The 16183-nt window shown below is 38.8% G+C and overlaps 1 protein-coding gene across 1 annotated transcript in view; it reads left to right on the top strand.

Moving 5' to 3' along the window:
• The window catches only part of LOC114517926, an 85412-nt gene that overhangs the window by 40183 nt on the left and 29046 nt on the right, over positions 1-16183 (top strand). Inside the window, exons 82-113 of the mRNA XM_028537779.1 lie at positions 63-629; positions 752-1282; positions 1469-1540; positions 1616-2188; positions 2312-2866; positions 2963-3172; positions 3313-3615; positions 3710-3973; positions 4066-4602; positions 4732-4803; positions 4895-5458; positions 5543-6076; positions 6193-6264; positions 6376-6948; positions 7081-7626; positions 7731-7802; positions 7882-8247; positions 8376-8582; positions 8681-9208; positions 9315-9386; positions 9459-10031; positions 10106-10636; positions 10752-10823; positions 10903-11457; positions 11575-11862; positions 11951-12205; positions 12319-12528; positions 12604-13170; positions 13267-13794; positions 13924-13986; positions 14075-14647; positions 14760-15247. Coding sequence (XP_028393580.1) covers positions 63-629; positions 752-1282; positions 1469-1540; positions 1616-2188; positions 2312-2866; positions 2963-3172; positions 3313-3615; positions 3710-3973; positions 4066-4602; positions 4732-4803; positions 4895-5458; positions 5543-6076; positions 6193-6264; positions 6376-6948; positions 7081-7626; positions 7731-7802; positions 7882-8247; positions 8376-8582; positions 8681-9208; positions 9315-9386; positions 9459-10031; positions 10106-10636; positions 10752-10823; positions 10903-11457; positions 11575-11862; positions 11951-12205; positions 12319-12528; positions 12604-13170; positions 13267-13794; positions 13924-13986; positions 14075-14647; positions 14760-15247 — 11921 coding nt within the window. The remainder of the gene's footprint in view (positions 1-62; positions 630-751; positions 1283-1468; positions 1541-1615; positions 2189-2311; positions 2867-2962; positions 3173-3312; positions 3616-3709; positions 3974-4065; positions 4603-4731; positions 4804-4894; positions 5459-5542; positions 6077-6192; positions 6265-6375; positions 6949-7080; positions 7627-7730; positions 7803-7881; positions 8248-8375; positions 8583-8680; positions 9209-9314; positions 9387-9458; positions 10032-10105; positions 10637-10751; positions 10824-10902; positions 11458-11574; positions 11863-11950; positions 12206-12318; positions 12529-12603; positions 13171-13266; positions 13795-13923; positions 13987-14074; positions 14648-14759; positions 15248-16183) is intronic.

The raw sequence follows: 16183 nt of genomic DNA, 5'->3' as shown, positions 1-16183 counted from the left end.
GAATAAACATTCTTATAACTCTCTCCCAATTTATGCTTATTCAATTACCGTCTATTTTACAGTTTCTGTTCCCATCGTGGATCTTGTATTTGCTTTGGATGGATCTGATACTCTCACTTCGCGACAGTTTAAAAATCTCAAAAATACAATAAAGAAAATCCTTGATTCTTACGTCATCTCGCGTTCAGCAACGCACGTTGGTGTGATTGAGTTTAGTGATAAGAGCAACGAGAAGATTCGACTGACAGACAGTTACGACAGGAATGTCATATACTCTAAGATCGATGAAATCGAGCAGTCAATGGGAAAGCTCAGAGTTACCGACGAAGCGCTCAAGATGGCCGCTAACAAAATGTTTAGTGTTGATTCTGGTGGTAGACCAGGGGCATCTCGAGCTCTGGTAGTACTTACTGCAGGGGAATCAACTGGTCAGCAGCCATTGCCAGATGCTATAAAACCGCTTGAAAACCAAGGTGTTCGTGTTTATGTTGTCAGTGTTGGGGACAAGGTCGATGAAAAAGAGATTGATTCAATCGTTCCCCCAAATCAAGTTTTCCCAACAACGCCTGATAATCCCCAAGATGTTGTGTTGAGGATCGTGAAGACAATCAACAAGGATGTAGATGATAGTAAGTAACTCTTGAAGTTAAGATTGTTGCTGCAAAATATCTTGTTTCGGCGTCGTAGTGGCAATTCTTTCTGGCGAACTTCATTGTCTCTCTCCCCTAAAGCATTCTTCATTTTTTGATAGAAATTAAAGAAAGCCTCGTCGATGTCATTGTGGTTATTGGAAGCAGTTCTAGCGAAAACTTTAACAAACAAACGGAAACCGTACACGAGGTTAGCAAACAAGAGACGAACTCTGATGTAATCTATGGAGTTATTCAATACGGGGAGAAAGCCGAAGTGAAGAAGAGCTTGCAAGAGAAAATGAATAAAGAAGCCCTACAACAATTCCTACCTTCTCTATCCTGGGAAGAAGCTGGCAAAGCTCTTCTCGAGGGTCTTCAACTGGCCAATGAAACATTCGTAAATTACGGTCGTCCTAATGCTAGAAGATTGCTTCTGGTATTTGCTGATCAACCTTGGAACGACTCTATGGCTGTTGATGATATTGGAGAGAAACTACGGAAGGCAGGTGTCAAGATAGTCCCAGTGTCAGTGGGAAATAGAAGCGATGATAAGATGTTGAGAGAACTGGCTGGAAAGAAACCTCTGAAGGTTAATGAAGACAATGAACCGCGCAGAACGGGAAAGAAAGTCTCCGAAGAAATAATGAAAGGTAATGAACTTAAACAGAACACTTCCTCCTATCTGAATCTTAGAAGAAAAGATCATTCTGGTGTTGTAGTAATCGGTTAGGAATACCTTGATGTACCTCCAATCTCTAAATAGTTAGATTCTCTAAATATCCAGTTAGCCTTACTCACATTTGCCAGGTCATGATCATAGTATATTTTATTTTCAGATCCATGCTTCTCGAAAGTTTGTGGATCAAATTCACAATGCAAACTCGAACCGGATGACTCTGCAATTTGTGGTAAGTCTTTTGAAGTTGTTTATGCTGTGATTTTCAGAGAAAGAGTTGTAAACTCGCGATTTTCGTTAAATATAGTTCCTGTGGATACAATTGATATTGGCTTCATTCTGGACGGTTCTGAATCGCTTGGAGAGGACGGTTTTGAGGAAGTCAAAAAGTTTGTAAGAGATATGATTGACTCATACGAGATTTCAAGCAAAGGAACTCATGTTGGTATTGTAGAGTTTAGCGAGAGAGCAAGAGTTGTAATTCCGTTTGATAAGACGTTTGACTCAGAAGAACTAAAACGTCTTGTAAATGAAACGAAACCCTCGAATGAGAAAGCGAGAAATGCCGACATTGCGTTTGAATTGGCAAAGAAGAAATTGTTCTCTGAGAAAAGCGGATCTCGTCCTAGCGTACCTCGTTTGGTGATCTTTGTAACCTCTGGCAAATCAACTGGTCGTACGCCAATGAGGGACGTCGTTGAGCCGTTCAGGAAAACTGGGATGAGGGTGTATGTTGTTACTGTTGGAAACCAGACTGATCCGGAAGAAGTTGCTGACACTGTGTCTGATGGGAACGGGATTATACCAACAGATGAACCGCAAGATTTACCTAGCATGACTTCTACTGTCGTGGACAAGATTGGCAGTGATATTAGGAGAAGTACGAATGGATATTTTACTTCATTTTTATTTCCTTCTAATTTACCAAAATGTCCATTAACACCATAAGAACTGGGAGAGTGTAAAAGATATGTTAAAACTTCTGTTTTTGTCTAACTTTTAGATAAGAAGAGAAAGGAAAAGATTGACATCATAATCGCATTTGGTTCACAAGGAAAGAATGCACTGCCTCTGATGGAAAAAGAAAAGTCCATTGCCACTGCTAAGATCGATTCTATTGAAGATTCAAGTGATATAAGATATGGTTTGATAAATTATGCTGACTTTGCAGGCATTTATTCAAAACTTGGAGAATTCAAAACGCCTGTTGAAACAAAAGATGCAATAAGGAACATGCCATGGGCGGGTGATGGAACTGCTCTTAATGACGCCATATCACGAGCTACCAACGAATTCCGGGAAAACGGAAGACCTGAGGCATACAAAATATTCATTGTTTTTGTTACTGGTCCAGCAGTTGCAAGTCCTGAAAAATTGAACATGTCTGCTCAAGAATTGTTCGATCTCAATGTTCGTGTAATACCAGTCTTGCTGGGCGATGATAGTGACGAGGAACAAGTCAAGAATATTGTATTAGATCCAAAAGATATTGTCACGTCTCCAGAAGAAGACGAGCCTACTTCTGTTGCAAAAGATATTGATGATATCATTGCACAAGGTACGTCCCTGTTTTGTGCCATTGATCTTATACGTGATTGTTTGGATTACAAACAGTGTTCACATGTTTATTTTCTAAAACGTGTTTCCTTTGCAGATCCATGTGACACTGTAAGCTGCAAGTATTACAGTACCTGTCGTCTCGGTCCAAATCATGCCGCGAACTGCGTTTGCCAGAAATCATGTTCCGAGAGCAAGGAACCTGTGTGCGGAAGTGACGGGAAAACTTACAACAATGATTGCCTCATGAAACAGAACTCGTGTAATAAACGTGTGGATATTCGTCTAACTGTTAGAGCTCCTTGTGGTAAGTCATAGTTTTTGTACTGTTTTGAATGACATCTTTTAAACGTTTCCAAACCTTTTGTTGTGATGCCATTTCGAGGGTGTCTTCACAAGAAGCCAAACGTCGTGAACGTTCTAATAATTTCTTTATTTTTTTTTCAGCATCAGTTCTTGACCTAGTCTTCGCCATCGACGGCTCGGACAGTCTCCTACCAGAACAGTTTAACCACTTAAAGCAAATGATCAAAGAAATGATTGACGAATATACTATTTCTTCAGATGCAACCCGAGTTGGTGTTTTAGAGTACAGTGATGAAGTTAGTGTTGAAATAAACCTGGGCGACTACAACAAAGCGTGGAAACTCAAAGATGCTGTGGATAAAATAGAGCCTTCTAATAACAAGGGTGCTGTGACAGATGAAGTACTACGAAAGGCGGCTGAGGAAGTCTTCAATCCAGAGAAAGGTTAGAATATATTCCAATTACCAGGGCTGGTTGTGTTAAAATGACCTACCCTATTCCATTCTACAAGTTCTTGAATTTTATAATTATCTTCTAGGGGGTAGGGCTGGTTCCTCAAAGGCCTTAATCATAGTCACGGATGATAAATCTAGTGGTAAAGTGCCTGTTAAAGAAGCGGCTAAGCCATTACATGATAAAGGAGTCAGAATTTATGTCATAAACATCCGACCAAAGCCAGATGAAGAAGAAACCAAAGACATAGTACCTGATGAAAACAACATCATGACACCAAAAACTACTGATGATGTTCCATCACTTGTACCTGGGTTAGTTAAAAAGATAACAGATGACGTGAATGACCGTAAGTTCTGGTTATATCTTTCTTCAAACAATATCGCACAAACAACTACTCTTTCTATCCTATTTGCCTCATCATGGTTGCCTCTTTTGCAGGGCTTGGGAAGAAATTGCTTGATGTGATATTTGTGCTTGGATCGAGCGGTCTACGTGGTAGTGATGACTTAGAAACGCAAAAGATGGCGGTAAAGAATTTCATAAATACCCAAAAGATTGCGGATGTAATTTATGGTATTATTTACTACGGTAAAACACCCGTGGTTCTTCTTCCACTAACGGGTAGATCCCGTGATCCCGAACTCAATGACATTCTAACGAGAATTACTTGGAAAGATGAAGGCGAGAGCTTGCCAGAAGCACTGGAAAAGGCCAATGATATGTTTAAGAAGGAAGGCCGACCTCTCTCAAGGAAGGTCTTGGTCTTCTTTACAAATGAAAATCCGCAGCGTCCTTTGCACAACTCCTCGATAGTTTTAAAAGACAACGATGTTAAAGTGATTCCTGTTGCCGTCGGTAATGCAGTTGATCCTGATAGTCTGAGGAAAGCCAGTCCAAAGGATGTGGTGGTTGTTGTAAATACAGGAGGAAAGCCCGAAGAAGGAAAACCAACTATCGAGGAAGAAGCTTTAAATGGTAATTTTAGAATTATAAATATCAAATTCAATGTATACTATGGTTTCATGATATACGTAAAAATATCTTTAAAATCTATTTGAGGTGCTTTGAGGATGACATATTGATTGTAGGAACTAATTCTTTTAGATCCATGCTTTAACAAGAATTGTGAGCTGTACGAAAGTTGTGTTGTTAAAGCTGACGATACGACAATATGTGGTAAGTGTGTAATCGTGAGATGGGATTAAAAGTTGCTGAAAGCAAGAGTTTCGTGTTTAGACTAAATTAAATGTTGTTCATTCTCCTGTAGATGCAATTCCAGTTCTCGACCTGGTCTTTGCTTTGGATGGATCTGATAGTTTAACGGAAGAACAATTTACCCAGATGAAAGAACTTGTGGAGAATATGATAAAGAAATATCCAGTATCGAAGCATGGCACACACCTAGCAATCTTAGAATACAGCACAGGTGTAACAGTGCACGTTCCCCTCGACTCCGGCTTTGAACAAAGTGAACTGTTAGATGCTTTACAAAACCTCCAGCCTTCGCGAGGATCCAGAGTCAACGTTGAAAAACTGCTGAAGGTTGTATCGACTGTATTCAGTTTCAAAAATGGTGGTAGACCTTCAGCTCTCAGGATGTTGGTTCTGTTAACCGATGAGAAACCAAATAAGGACTTAACCGAAGTGGCTAAACCGTTAAAGCAATCTGGAGTTAGAGTGTATGTCGTTACTGTGGGTGATAACGTTTCTCCCGATGATTACGTTGATGTTACACCAGGAGACTCCACAACGTATCCAGCAAACTCAACGGATGAAGTACCAAGCTTATCAGGAAGAATTGAGACTGACATTACTAAAGTTGCTAGAGAAGGTAAATGAAAAAATTATGGTGTCCGTTACACATGATGATGATCATTATCATAACTAATGATCACTTTAATTTATTGAAATTTAGTTCGTGACAGAAGTAAAATTGATGTGATTTTCGTGATGGGTAGCTCAGAACCGGATGCTCAGAATGCATTCAATGAACAAAAAGATATTGTCAATAAGATCATCAGAGATAATGAACCGAAGGACGTCAAGTATTCCCTTATTCAATACGAAAGCGAGGGAAGGAAACTTTCAGGATTTAACGATTTTACAGACGTCTCGAAATTCAAGAGGTTTGTTGAGATTTTGACTTGGAAAGGTGATGCTGTTGGTCTTGAAGATGCCCTAAAGAAAGCGAATAGTTTGTTTAAGAATGAAGGGCGACCATTCTCAAAACGAGTGTTGGTAGTGTTCACAGATGGTCGTGTTGATAGCTCGTCAGCTGCGCTTGAAAAAGTGGTGGAACCCCTGAAAGATAAGAATGTTAAGATTATCCCAGTTGTGTTGAAAGAACCTGTTGATGAATCAATTGTTAAAATTCTGCTTCCCAAAGGCAAGGAGCCTGTAAGCAAATCCAACGACACAGACGACAATGTAAAAGAGGAAATGTATAAAGGTAGAGTTCACTGCATCTTCACTGCATCTTCACTGCATCTTCTTTTTTTTCTAACACTTTCTCTTCGCTCATCTGTGGTTAGATTCTTCTTGTTAGATTTCCTTTTTGCTTTCTAGATCCATGTTTTACCAAATTATGTCAAAGCAATCAAAGATGTGTTGTTTTATCAACTGATGAGACACAATGTGGTAAGTGCTTTCCATTAATAACCGACTAATGACATTTCCATTTGTTATCGTTTCCTTAGAGAAAATAGAGAACATAAATTTCCACTCACTCGTTCATATTTTTAATTTTAGTTCCGGTTGAAGAGATTGACTTGGTTTTTGCTATACATGGTTCTTCTCCTCTAAAGCAAGATGGTTTTGAAGATGTGAAGATGTTGATTAAAAACATCATTGATTACTATGATATATCCGAACCTGGTACTCATGTCTCTATTCTTGAGTACAGCAAGAAACCTGTTGTCTTGTTTAAGTTTGACAAAACATATGAAGTGGAAGAATTGAAGAAGCTGGTGGACAAGATGAAACCTTCTGGTGCGGCTGAAACTGTTACAGGGGATGCAATTGAGAAAGCTGGAAAAGAACTTTTTGGTGTTAAGAATGGTGGTCGGCCGTCAGCCAGTAAAGTTTTGGTAATTATAACCGATAGTTCATCTACAAGTGGGACGCCACCAAGTGAAGCAATTAAACCATTGAAAGAAGCTGGTGTGATCACGTATGTTATCAATATTGGTGGTAAACCTAGTTCGAAAGAAGCTGAAGAAATAACTGAACCTGGTAATGTCATCACTCCAGAGGATAAAGAGAGCATTCCTGATGAGGCAACGAAGATTGTGAAGAAAATTAACAAGAAGATTGATGACAAACGTAAGTTTCTTTCGTGAATAGTAGATTGTTGGTGAGAATGATGTACATTTGTAATCAAACCGTTTATTCATCCAATTTTGTTTGTTTCATTGCTTGTTAAATTTATAATCATTGTCCTAAAATCTATCCTAGGGAAAGAGCCTAACGAGATTGATATTGTATTCCTAATTGGGGCAAGCAATCCTGGTGGAACGCGCCATATTGTGAACGAAAAGCGACTGATTGAGGAGATTGTCCAAAGAAACAGCACGCCAACAACAAGGTTTGCAATCGTCCAGTACGAAAACACCGCAACAATTCGACGGTCGCTGAATGATTACACCAACACTGAGACATTCATCCATATCCTGAACACGCTTGATTGGAGAGGAGACGCCACTAATCTGGAATCTGGGCTTGCAAAAGTGAAGATCCTGTTCGAGAAGGAAGGAAAACCAAACGCAAGAAAAATCTTAGTTGTTTTATCTGACGGAAAATTGCCAGTCGATGTCAAGGATATTGCAGGTTTAAAAAAGCCTTTAGAGGAACAAGATGTAAAGATAATATCAGTTACGGTTGGTGATAATGTTGATGAAGATAAGTTTAATGAACTTTCGAGTAAAAACAAAACGATCCAACACGATGATGAACGAAAATCCAAGGATACTGCTGATAGAATAGACGAGGAGATTTTGAAAGGTTTGTTTGTTTTGAAAACGCTTTGAAGATCCTTTTGCATGTGCTTAGATTTAGAAAGTCTTTTGTTCCGTTCGTCCAAGCTCAAACGTTCCTTCGATTTTCAGATCCATGCAATTCTAAACAATGTGACGAAAAAGAACGCTGCGAGGTGAAATTTGACGATACAACGTCTTGTGGTAAGATTGATTTAATGAATTTCTTCTACCTGGTTTCAATGCATGCCAATTGACCTAACTCTCGCTGTTTGCGTTTTAGCTCCTCGCGAATTCCTAGACATTGTGTTTGCCATGGACGGTTCCAACAGTTTGACCATTGAACAGTTTAACAATCTTAAAACTTACGTGAAAGAAACCATCAAGAAGTTTTCAGTATCAAAAGACGAAACTCATGTTGGATTGATAGAATACAGTGATACAGTCAAAGTTTTATTGAAACTAAATGAGATCTTTGATAAAGATTCGTTGAATGCCCTTGTTGACAGGATCACGCCATCCCGTGGGTCGAGAGCAGTCACTGATAAAGTTTTGGCGGATGCAGCAGATGTGATCTTTAGTGTAAACAAAGGTGGAAGACCTGGGGCTAGTAAAATCTTGATTATACTGACTGATGAGAGTGTACCAGGTAATTTTGTAATGATTTATAAAAATAGCAATATACAATGAATTCTTCTTCAATCCAGTTGTTTGCTGCCCATAATTGTGGTAGATACTTATTGTGGTGAAGTAATTGTTTTGTTTTGTTATTCCCAGGTAAAAAGCCTGCTAAAAAGCTGGTGGAACCACTGAAAAAATCTGGAGTTCGTGTCTACGTGGTTACAACTGGAGATAAAACAAGCAGTGATGAATATGAAGATGTCGTTCCGAATGAGGAGAACGCAAAGCATGTTCCAGATACAAACGATCTTCCCAATCTCGCACCGTCCATTGTAGAAAACATCAAGAAATATATCAAAAAACGTAAGTTTGATAACCGCGTAAATAGCTAAATTCATTAAACAGATTTTCGTGTAATTTTTTGCATAACTGAAAAAAGAATACTTCAATTTGTTTCGTAGGAAAACCTCACGACATGTTAGATATTGTGTTTGTACTTGGATCAAGACCACCAAATGCATCCGAGATATTTAAAGAACAACAGAACATTGCGGATGCGATGATAAATGAGCCAAAGACGGCTGATACATCATACTCTATAGTTCAATACGGTAAGACAGCTGTACTACGGGCTCGTTTTGACACATCGCGTTCAGATGAAGATACTGTAACACTCCTGAAATCGTTGCGCTGGTTTGAAGATGGAACTGCTCTTGAGGAAGGAATTAAAGCTGCGGGTGACGCTCACGATCAAGATGGACGTATTAATGCCAGGAAAGTTGTCGTGGTGTTTTCAAATGGCCCCGTTGCGCCATCAGAAATAAAACTAAAGGATGTGTTGGATCCTTTAGAAGAGAAGGGCATCAAAGTGATTTCTGTAGTACTAGGTGATATCGTGGATCCAAAACTGAACATAATTGAAAAGGTTATCAAACCTCAGGAAGACGAAGAGGATCCTAACGGACCTGTCAAAGAGCAAGCATTCAAAGGTAAGTGATGCTGGGCATATGCGACTTGTAAAGATTACCTGTTTCATAATAATTCCATTGTGTGAAAGAACCAGTGTTCAATTACTTGAATTAACTTCCTCTTCAGATCCATGCTCTGCTGAGGAATGTACACCGAGTGAAAGATGTCATGTGAATTATGGCGATAAAGCATTATGCGGTAAGTTGAGTAGAGAGTGTATGATTTTCTATCTTCACATAGATTTTCATGCATGATTTTCCGGTTATTTAGTTCCAGCCGAGGTTGTTGATCTGGTGATTGCATTGGATGGTTCGGAAACTTTAAAACAATATGGATTTGACAAGATAAAAGAGCTTGCGAAGAACGTCCTGAAACGATTTATGATCTCGAAGCGCGCAACACATGTTGGACTTCTAGAATTCAGCAATGAAGTCACTCGTGTGCTACGTCTGAATGAGCTTTATGATGTAAATGAAATTAAAGGTGTTATAGACCGCATTAGTCCTTCCGGTGGTGATGGAACAGCAACGGATGAACTGCTCAAAGAAGCAGCCAATGAAATGTTTGCAGTGCCTTCGGGTGGCCGAGCTGATGCAGAGAAGGTTTTGATATTGATCACAGACAGTAAGTCAACTGGAAAAGACTCACTCAAGGTTGCCGTGAAACCTGTTCACGAGAAAGGAGTTCTGGTGTATGTTGTGGATATAGGAGACAAAACAGATCCTAAAGAGCTTCGTGACCTCACACCCAGTGAGAGAGAGGTGAAGAAAGTGAAAAATCCGGATGATGCGCCTAAAATCTCAGATGATATTGTCGATGATATTCAAAGGGCTCTGAAAGAAAGTACGTATAATGATTCAAAGAAGTTTCTAAGATAAAATTTTTAGTAATATATGGTTATGATCTTGCTTGTTTAGGAGTTAATGAAAAAACGAAAGACGTTGTGTTCTTGGTTGGCGGCAGTTCAGTCTATCATTACAACACAGCAATGGAACTTCTACCGAAAATTGTTCAAGGACAACAATCTTCAGATACATTGTTTGCATTAATCAGATATGCCAGCGTAGCAAGTCTTGAAGTTCCTTTCCAAACGAAAGATAACTTTACAAGAAATATTGCTGATATTTACTGGACTGGAAAGGGAGAAACCTTGAAGGATGGCTTAGATTTAGTATCCACTGTCTTCGTTGAATATGGTCGTCTTGATTCAGAGAGGGTTCTTGTTGTATTTGCTAGTAATAATGATGAAACTCCATCTAGTGAACTTATCAAAAGCAATGTGAATTTAACGAAGAATGGGATCAAGGTTGTTCCAGTTGTGATTGGTGAACCAGGTAAAGACAATAAACTGACGGACATTCATCCGAAGAAAAAAATGCCGTTGGTTATTAAACCAGGAGATGATCCAAAAGACGGTTCAGATAAAATTAGTGAAGTTGTCTTTAAAGGTGTGTATAATCTTGTCCTGGTAGATGTTGTTTCCTATATTGATATTAGTAGCCGTAAGAGCGGGCTTGTCCATGATGCCTGTGTTCATAATTTCCTTCTCATAACTTTGCATAGATCCATGCTTTGCGAAGAAATGCGAAAACAATGCAAAATGTAAACCATTACCAGATGATCAAACTGTTTGCAGTAAGTACTGTAAAAAGACATGTTTCCGTCACTGTCAAAGTGTTCATAGAAACTCAATCTATGCTTATATTCGTTTTAGTTCCCCAAGAGGCTGTTGACGTGGTGTTTGCTATAGATGGCTCTGAATCTTTGAAGAACGATTTTGATTACATAAAAAAACTGGTGGTGAGAATGCTCGACCGTTACAAGATTTCACCAGATGACTCTCATGTTGGCGTTCTCGAGTTCAGCGATTCAACAACCACAGAAATACGTCTGGATGCGGCATATGATGTGGCAACCTTGAAGAAAATTGTCTCTGAAATTAGACCTTCAGAGGGTGAGAATGTTAATATCGACAAAGCTCTTCATGAGGCGAGGAGGATGTTTACAGTAAAATACGGTGGCAGAGCTGGTTATCCAAAAATATTACTTCTCATTACTGGATCTAAGTCAGATGGAACGGAGTCTTTGAAAGAAGCAGTTCAACTTTTGAAACAAGAAGGAATACAGTTGGTAGTTATTGCTGTGGGAAATAACACCGATCCCGAACTACCTGCAGTTACACCACATGTTGACAAGGTCGATGATCCGGAAGACTTACCAGAGAAGGCTGACGATCTAGTCGATAAGATCAATAATGAAGTGGAAGAAGGTTCGTTGATTGGATCATTTGAATAACTAGTGATCTTGTTTCCCACTCTGCCCCACATCTTTCTGACAGTTCTATACAGCCTTTCTATGAAAATTATCTTTTCGTTTTATTTCTTAGAACAAAAGAAAAAGAAGAATGTCTTGGTGGATGTCATCTTCGCTCTTGGCTCGATGGGCAAGGATGCCGAGTTACTCTTTGAACGTCAAAAAAAAATAACATCGAGTAAGATTGACAAACAAACGTTCCCTGATACCAAATATGGTCTTATTGTCTACGGTGATAGCGCGAAAACGCAGCTGACGATCAATAATGATCTGAGCAACAATGAAGTAAAGAATCAGGTGAAAGAACTCACTTGGACCTCAGCAGGAACTCGACTCAACCTCGCACTGACTAGAGCTTACGGTACGTTAACTTGGTATGACATTTCTATGTGATATTAAGAATTTTCCTTAAATGTTATCGTTGTTATTTAAACTACATTCTCTCTTAGCTATGTTTAAAAAGGACGGTCGCTCAGGCGCACGACGACAGTTAATCATATTCATCACTGGGAAGGACGATACCATAACAGACGAAGTGAGGAATGCCGCCGAGAAACTTGAAGAGTTGGACGTGAAAGTGATCTATATTAAAATGGGAGATGTGGATGACTTCAGTCATCCGCCTAGTAAGAATGTTATCACTGATCGTGGAACTGACGAACCCGATAAAGTGGCCGAATTTGTTTCCGAGAAGTCTGACAAAAGTAAGTGTTGATTGTAATATATAAAGGTACAATCAGTTTGGAAGCAGTATTGGAGTCATTCTCTGTCAGTAACTCAATGAACCGTGCACGATCAAACAATCTTTTATTCATAGATCCATGTGCAGCTGTAAACTGTAAAAATTACGCTGAATGTAAAGTTTCATCTGACGACCAAACAGGATGTTTATGCCGAAAGACTTGTGGCAATGAACCGTATCCTGTTTGTGGTAGCAATCGTGTGACATATCCAAACCTTTGCAGCCTGAAACGTGATTCTTGCGTCAAGCAAGAGCTTATCTCTGTTAAACATTCTGGTTCTTGCAGTAAGTTCATTTTCTGTTTGTTTATAATTACATAAAGTAAATGTGAATGCTAAAACTACTGCTCTTTTACTGCAGAACTTTTACTTGATCTCGTGTTCGCCTTGGACGGATCAGAGAGGTTGGCTAAGAAAGGTTTTGAAAGGATAAAAGATCTTGTTAAAGCAATGGTCGATAACTATACCATCTCCGAAACTGAAACTCATGTTGGTATAATAGAGTTCAGCGATAAAGCTAACGTAATTCTGCCACTTAATAAACTGTTTAAACCAACTTCAATCAAGGATCAAGTCCAACGTATCATTCCATCTGGTAGTAAAGACAGGGTCACTGACGAAGCCTTACGAAAGTCTGCTGATAATGTGTTTGACGCAAAGTCAGGAGGTAGACCTGGAGCTTCAAAAGTTCTAATAATAATTACAGATGGCAAATCAACAGGCAAAGAACCACCTAAACATGCTGTAAAACCTGTGAAAGAAAAGGGAGTTCGAGTTTATGTTGTAAATATTGGAGACGATACTGACAAGGACGAACTGAAGGATATCGTTCCAACAGATGAAAATATTTACCCTGTAAAGAATCCAGACCAAGCTCCGAGTGTCGCTCCTAAATTGGTAGAGGATATTAAGGAAGATCTCAAGAGAGGTAGGTTTTGCATTAATGTTTGCAAAACGATTTTTTTGTCTCACTATTTCAGTATTTTACAAAATAATTGCAATATTCTTTTATTTTACCATCCAGAAAAACGTCTGGATGTTATTTTCGTGATGGGATCTGCAAAGCCACAGGCTGGAGATAATTTTGATGAAGAGAAGGAGATTGTTATCAATCTAATTAAGACACCGAAAGACGCAAATGTTAAATATGGTATTGTCCAGTTTGGTAAAATGGCTGAGACGAAGATTCCGCTCGGCAGCGAAGATGACGAAAGAAAACTTGAGGAGTTTGTGCGAATATTGCACTGGCAGGAAGAAGGAAAATCGTTGGATGAAGGAATAAAAAAAGCTGCGGTGGAATTCAAAATAAACGGCCGCCCGAATGCTCGTAAAGTATTGGTTGTCTTCGTTGATGGAAAGGATGCCAGCAGTAAAGATGATTTAGCTCAAGTTACAAGACCTTTGAGAAATAAAGATGTTGAAATTATTCCAGTTCCCGTGGGAGACATAGATGAGGACAAGATAAAGGTTTTGGTCCCTAAGAACAAAAAACCTATAAAAGGAAAAAATCCAAAGGAACTAAGTGAACAAGTTGCGGAAGAAGCTTTCAATGGTAATTAAAAAGTTCATTTGAAATGATGTTTTTAAACTGTGTTCAGCAACAGAGTAAAGCCATCGATCACAACAGAGAGAATGGCTGCAAGACATAACTAAGAGAAATAATTTCTTTTTTTATTTTTAGACCGTTGTTTCGCTGAGGCGTGTAAATATTGTATCGCTAAGCCTGATGGTTCTACAACATGTGGTGAGTAATTAAGAAAGAGAAGAGTCAAACAAGCCTGTAATATAGCCGGGCAACTTTTAACGATATTTCATCATTATAATCTTTTTAGACCATACCGACATCATTGATCTTGTATTTGCCATCGAAGGAACAAGAAGAATGAGTGAAGATGGTTTTGATGAAGCAAAACTTTTCATTAAGAAGATGATAGATGAATACGCAATATCTGAACCTGGAGCACACGTTGGAATTGTTGAGTACAGTGACGAGCCTTCAATAAAACTTCGTCTGAACGAAATGTTTGATGAAAACTTGATAAACAACAAGATAGATGAAATGAGACCATCAGAGGGAGAGAGTGCCAATCTCGATAAAGCACTGGAAAAATCTGTCGATGAAATGTTTGGTGTTAAATTGGGAGGTCGTCCATCAGCTAAAAAGATTCTTGTTGTTATTGCTGCGAGTAATACGACTGCTAAAGAAGCGTTGAAGAAAGCTGCTAAACCATTGAAAGAACGAGGTGTTCGAGTTTATGTCGTACCTTTAGGGAAAGATTCAGATCCAAAAACTCTTGTTGTTCTTGTACCAGATGAAACAAAGCCTCCAAAGAAAGTGAAGACATCGTCGCTTCCGGATTATTCAAAGAAACTATCAACAGTTGTAGACGATGACGTCTCTAAAAGTAAGTTGAAATTTTTTATGAATTTATCACCATAGGATATTGCAGTTTCGTTTGGAGTTTTGCGGTTTTTCTACCAAATAAATTGTCTAAAATAATATTTACTATTTTACAGAGATAAAAGAAAAATCAGCTGTCGATCTGGTCTTCGTATTTGGATCCAATGGAAAACAGGCTGTGACTTTGTTTAACCAAGAAAAAGAAATCGCTAAGAAAATGGTCGACAACGAGAAACTGAAGGATATTCTTTATGGGACAATTGTTTATGGAAATGAGGCTTCTGTGAAATCGAAATTCAACGATTTCACGGACGAAACGGATGTGAAAAATTTTATTGATTCTCTTTCGTGGGAAGATGATGGGCAGAAGCTAGATCAAGCGCTTGTAGAAGCCAATGAACTTTTCAAAGATTATGGTCGACCTAAAGCTCGTAAAATAACAGTTGTCTTTGTTACTGGCGAGGCAGATGCTACAACAAGTGAACTGAAGAGAGCAGCCAAGAAATTAAATGATAATGAAGTGAAGATAGTCGTAGTGAAGCTAGGAACAGATCCTGATGATGAACAGTTGAAAGTAATAACACCAGAGAAAAATATCGTGAAAGTCAACGAAAGCGATGACCATGAAAAATCCGCTGAAATTGTGGATGAAAAGAAAATGCGAGGTAAAATACTCTAGAGTGTCAGTATATGTCACGGCTTATTTCATTTTTATGTATTACATTCTACTTCTCAACGAATGTTTAGATCCTTGCTTTGCTAAAGATTGTGTGCATGGTGCTCAGTGTGCCGTGAACGCTGACGATACTTCGATATGTGAATGTCTGAAAAATTGTGAAGAAGAAATAATAGCACCCGTTTGTGGATCAGATGGAAAAACCTACCAAAATGAATGCGAACTTAAACACAGATCTTGTTTAAAGAAGATGCCAATTCTAATGACGAAGAAGAACCACTGCAGTAAGCACTTTTGAGTTTTATCATCATCGTTGTATTTATTATTTTTCGGTTATCCTAGTCAATTTAATAGTCGGAGTCTGATTGTTCAAATGTTCACTACTCACACTTCTTCTGTTTTTAGAATTAGTACTGGACTTAGTGTTTGCCATGGATGGATCGCAAAGTATTAGTGAAAAAGAATTCGAAGTCATTAAAGATTTTGTTAAAGCCGTGGTTGCTAACTACAATATTTCCGAAAGTGAAACACATATTGGTCTCATTGAGTTCAGCGATGAAGCAAATGTTATTCTTCCACTTAATGAGCTGTTTGAACCAACTGCAATCAACGATAAAGTCCAACGTATCATTCCATCTGGTGGTAAAAATAGGGTCACTGACGAAGCCTTACGAAAGTCTGCTGATAATGTGTTTGACGCAAAGTCAGGAGGTAGACCTGGAGCTTCAAAAGTTCTAATAATAGTTACAGATGGCAAATCAACGGGCAAAGAACCACCTAAACGTGCTGTAAAACCTGTGAAAGAAAAGGGAGTTCGAGTTTACGTTGTAAATATTGGAGAAGATGCTGACAAGGACGAACTAA

Source organism: Dendronephthya gigantea, unplaced genomic scaffold, assembly GCF_004324835.1.
Source record: "Dendronephthya gigantea isolate DGI-Jeju-01 unplaced genomic scaffold, DenGig_1.0 000010F, whole genome shotgun sequence".
In the NCBI taxonomy this organism is placed as follows: Eukaryota; Metazoa; Cnidaria; class Anthozoa; order Malacalcyonacea; family Nephtheidae; genus Dendronephthya; species Dendronephthya gigantea.
Note: the sequence above shows the minus strand (reverse complement) of the source record. Positions and strands in the feature narration are given on the sequence as shown.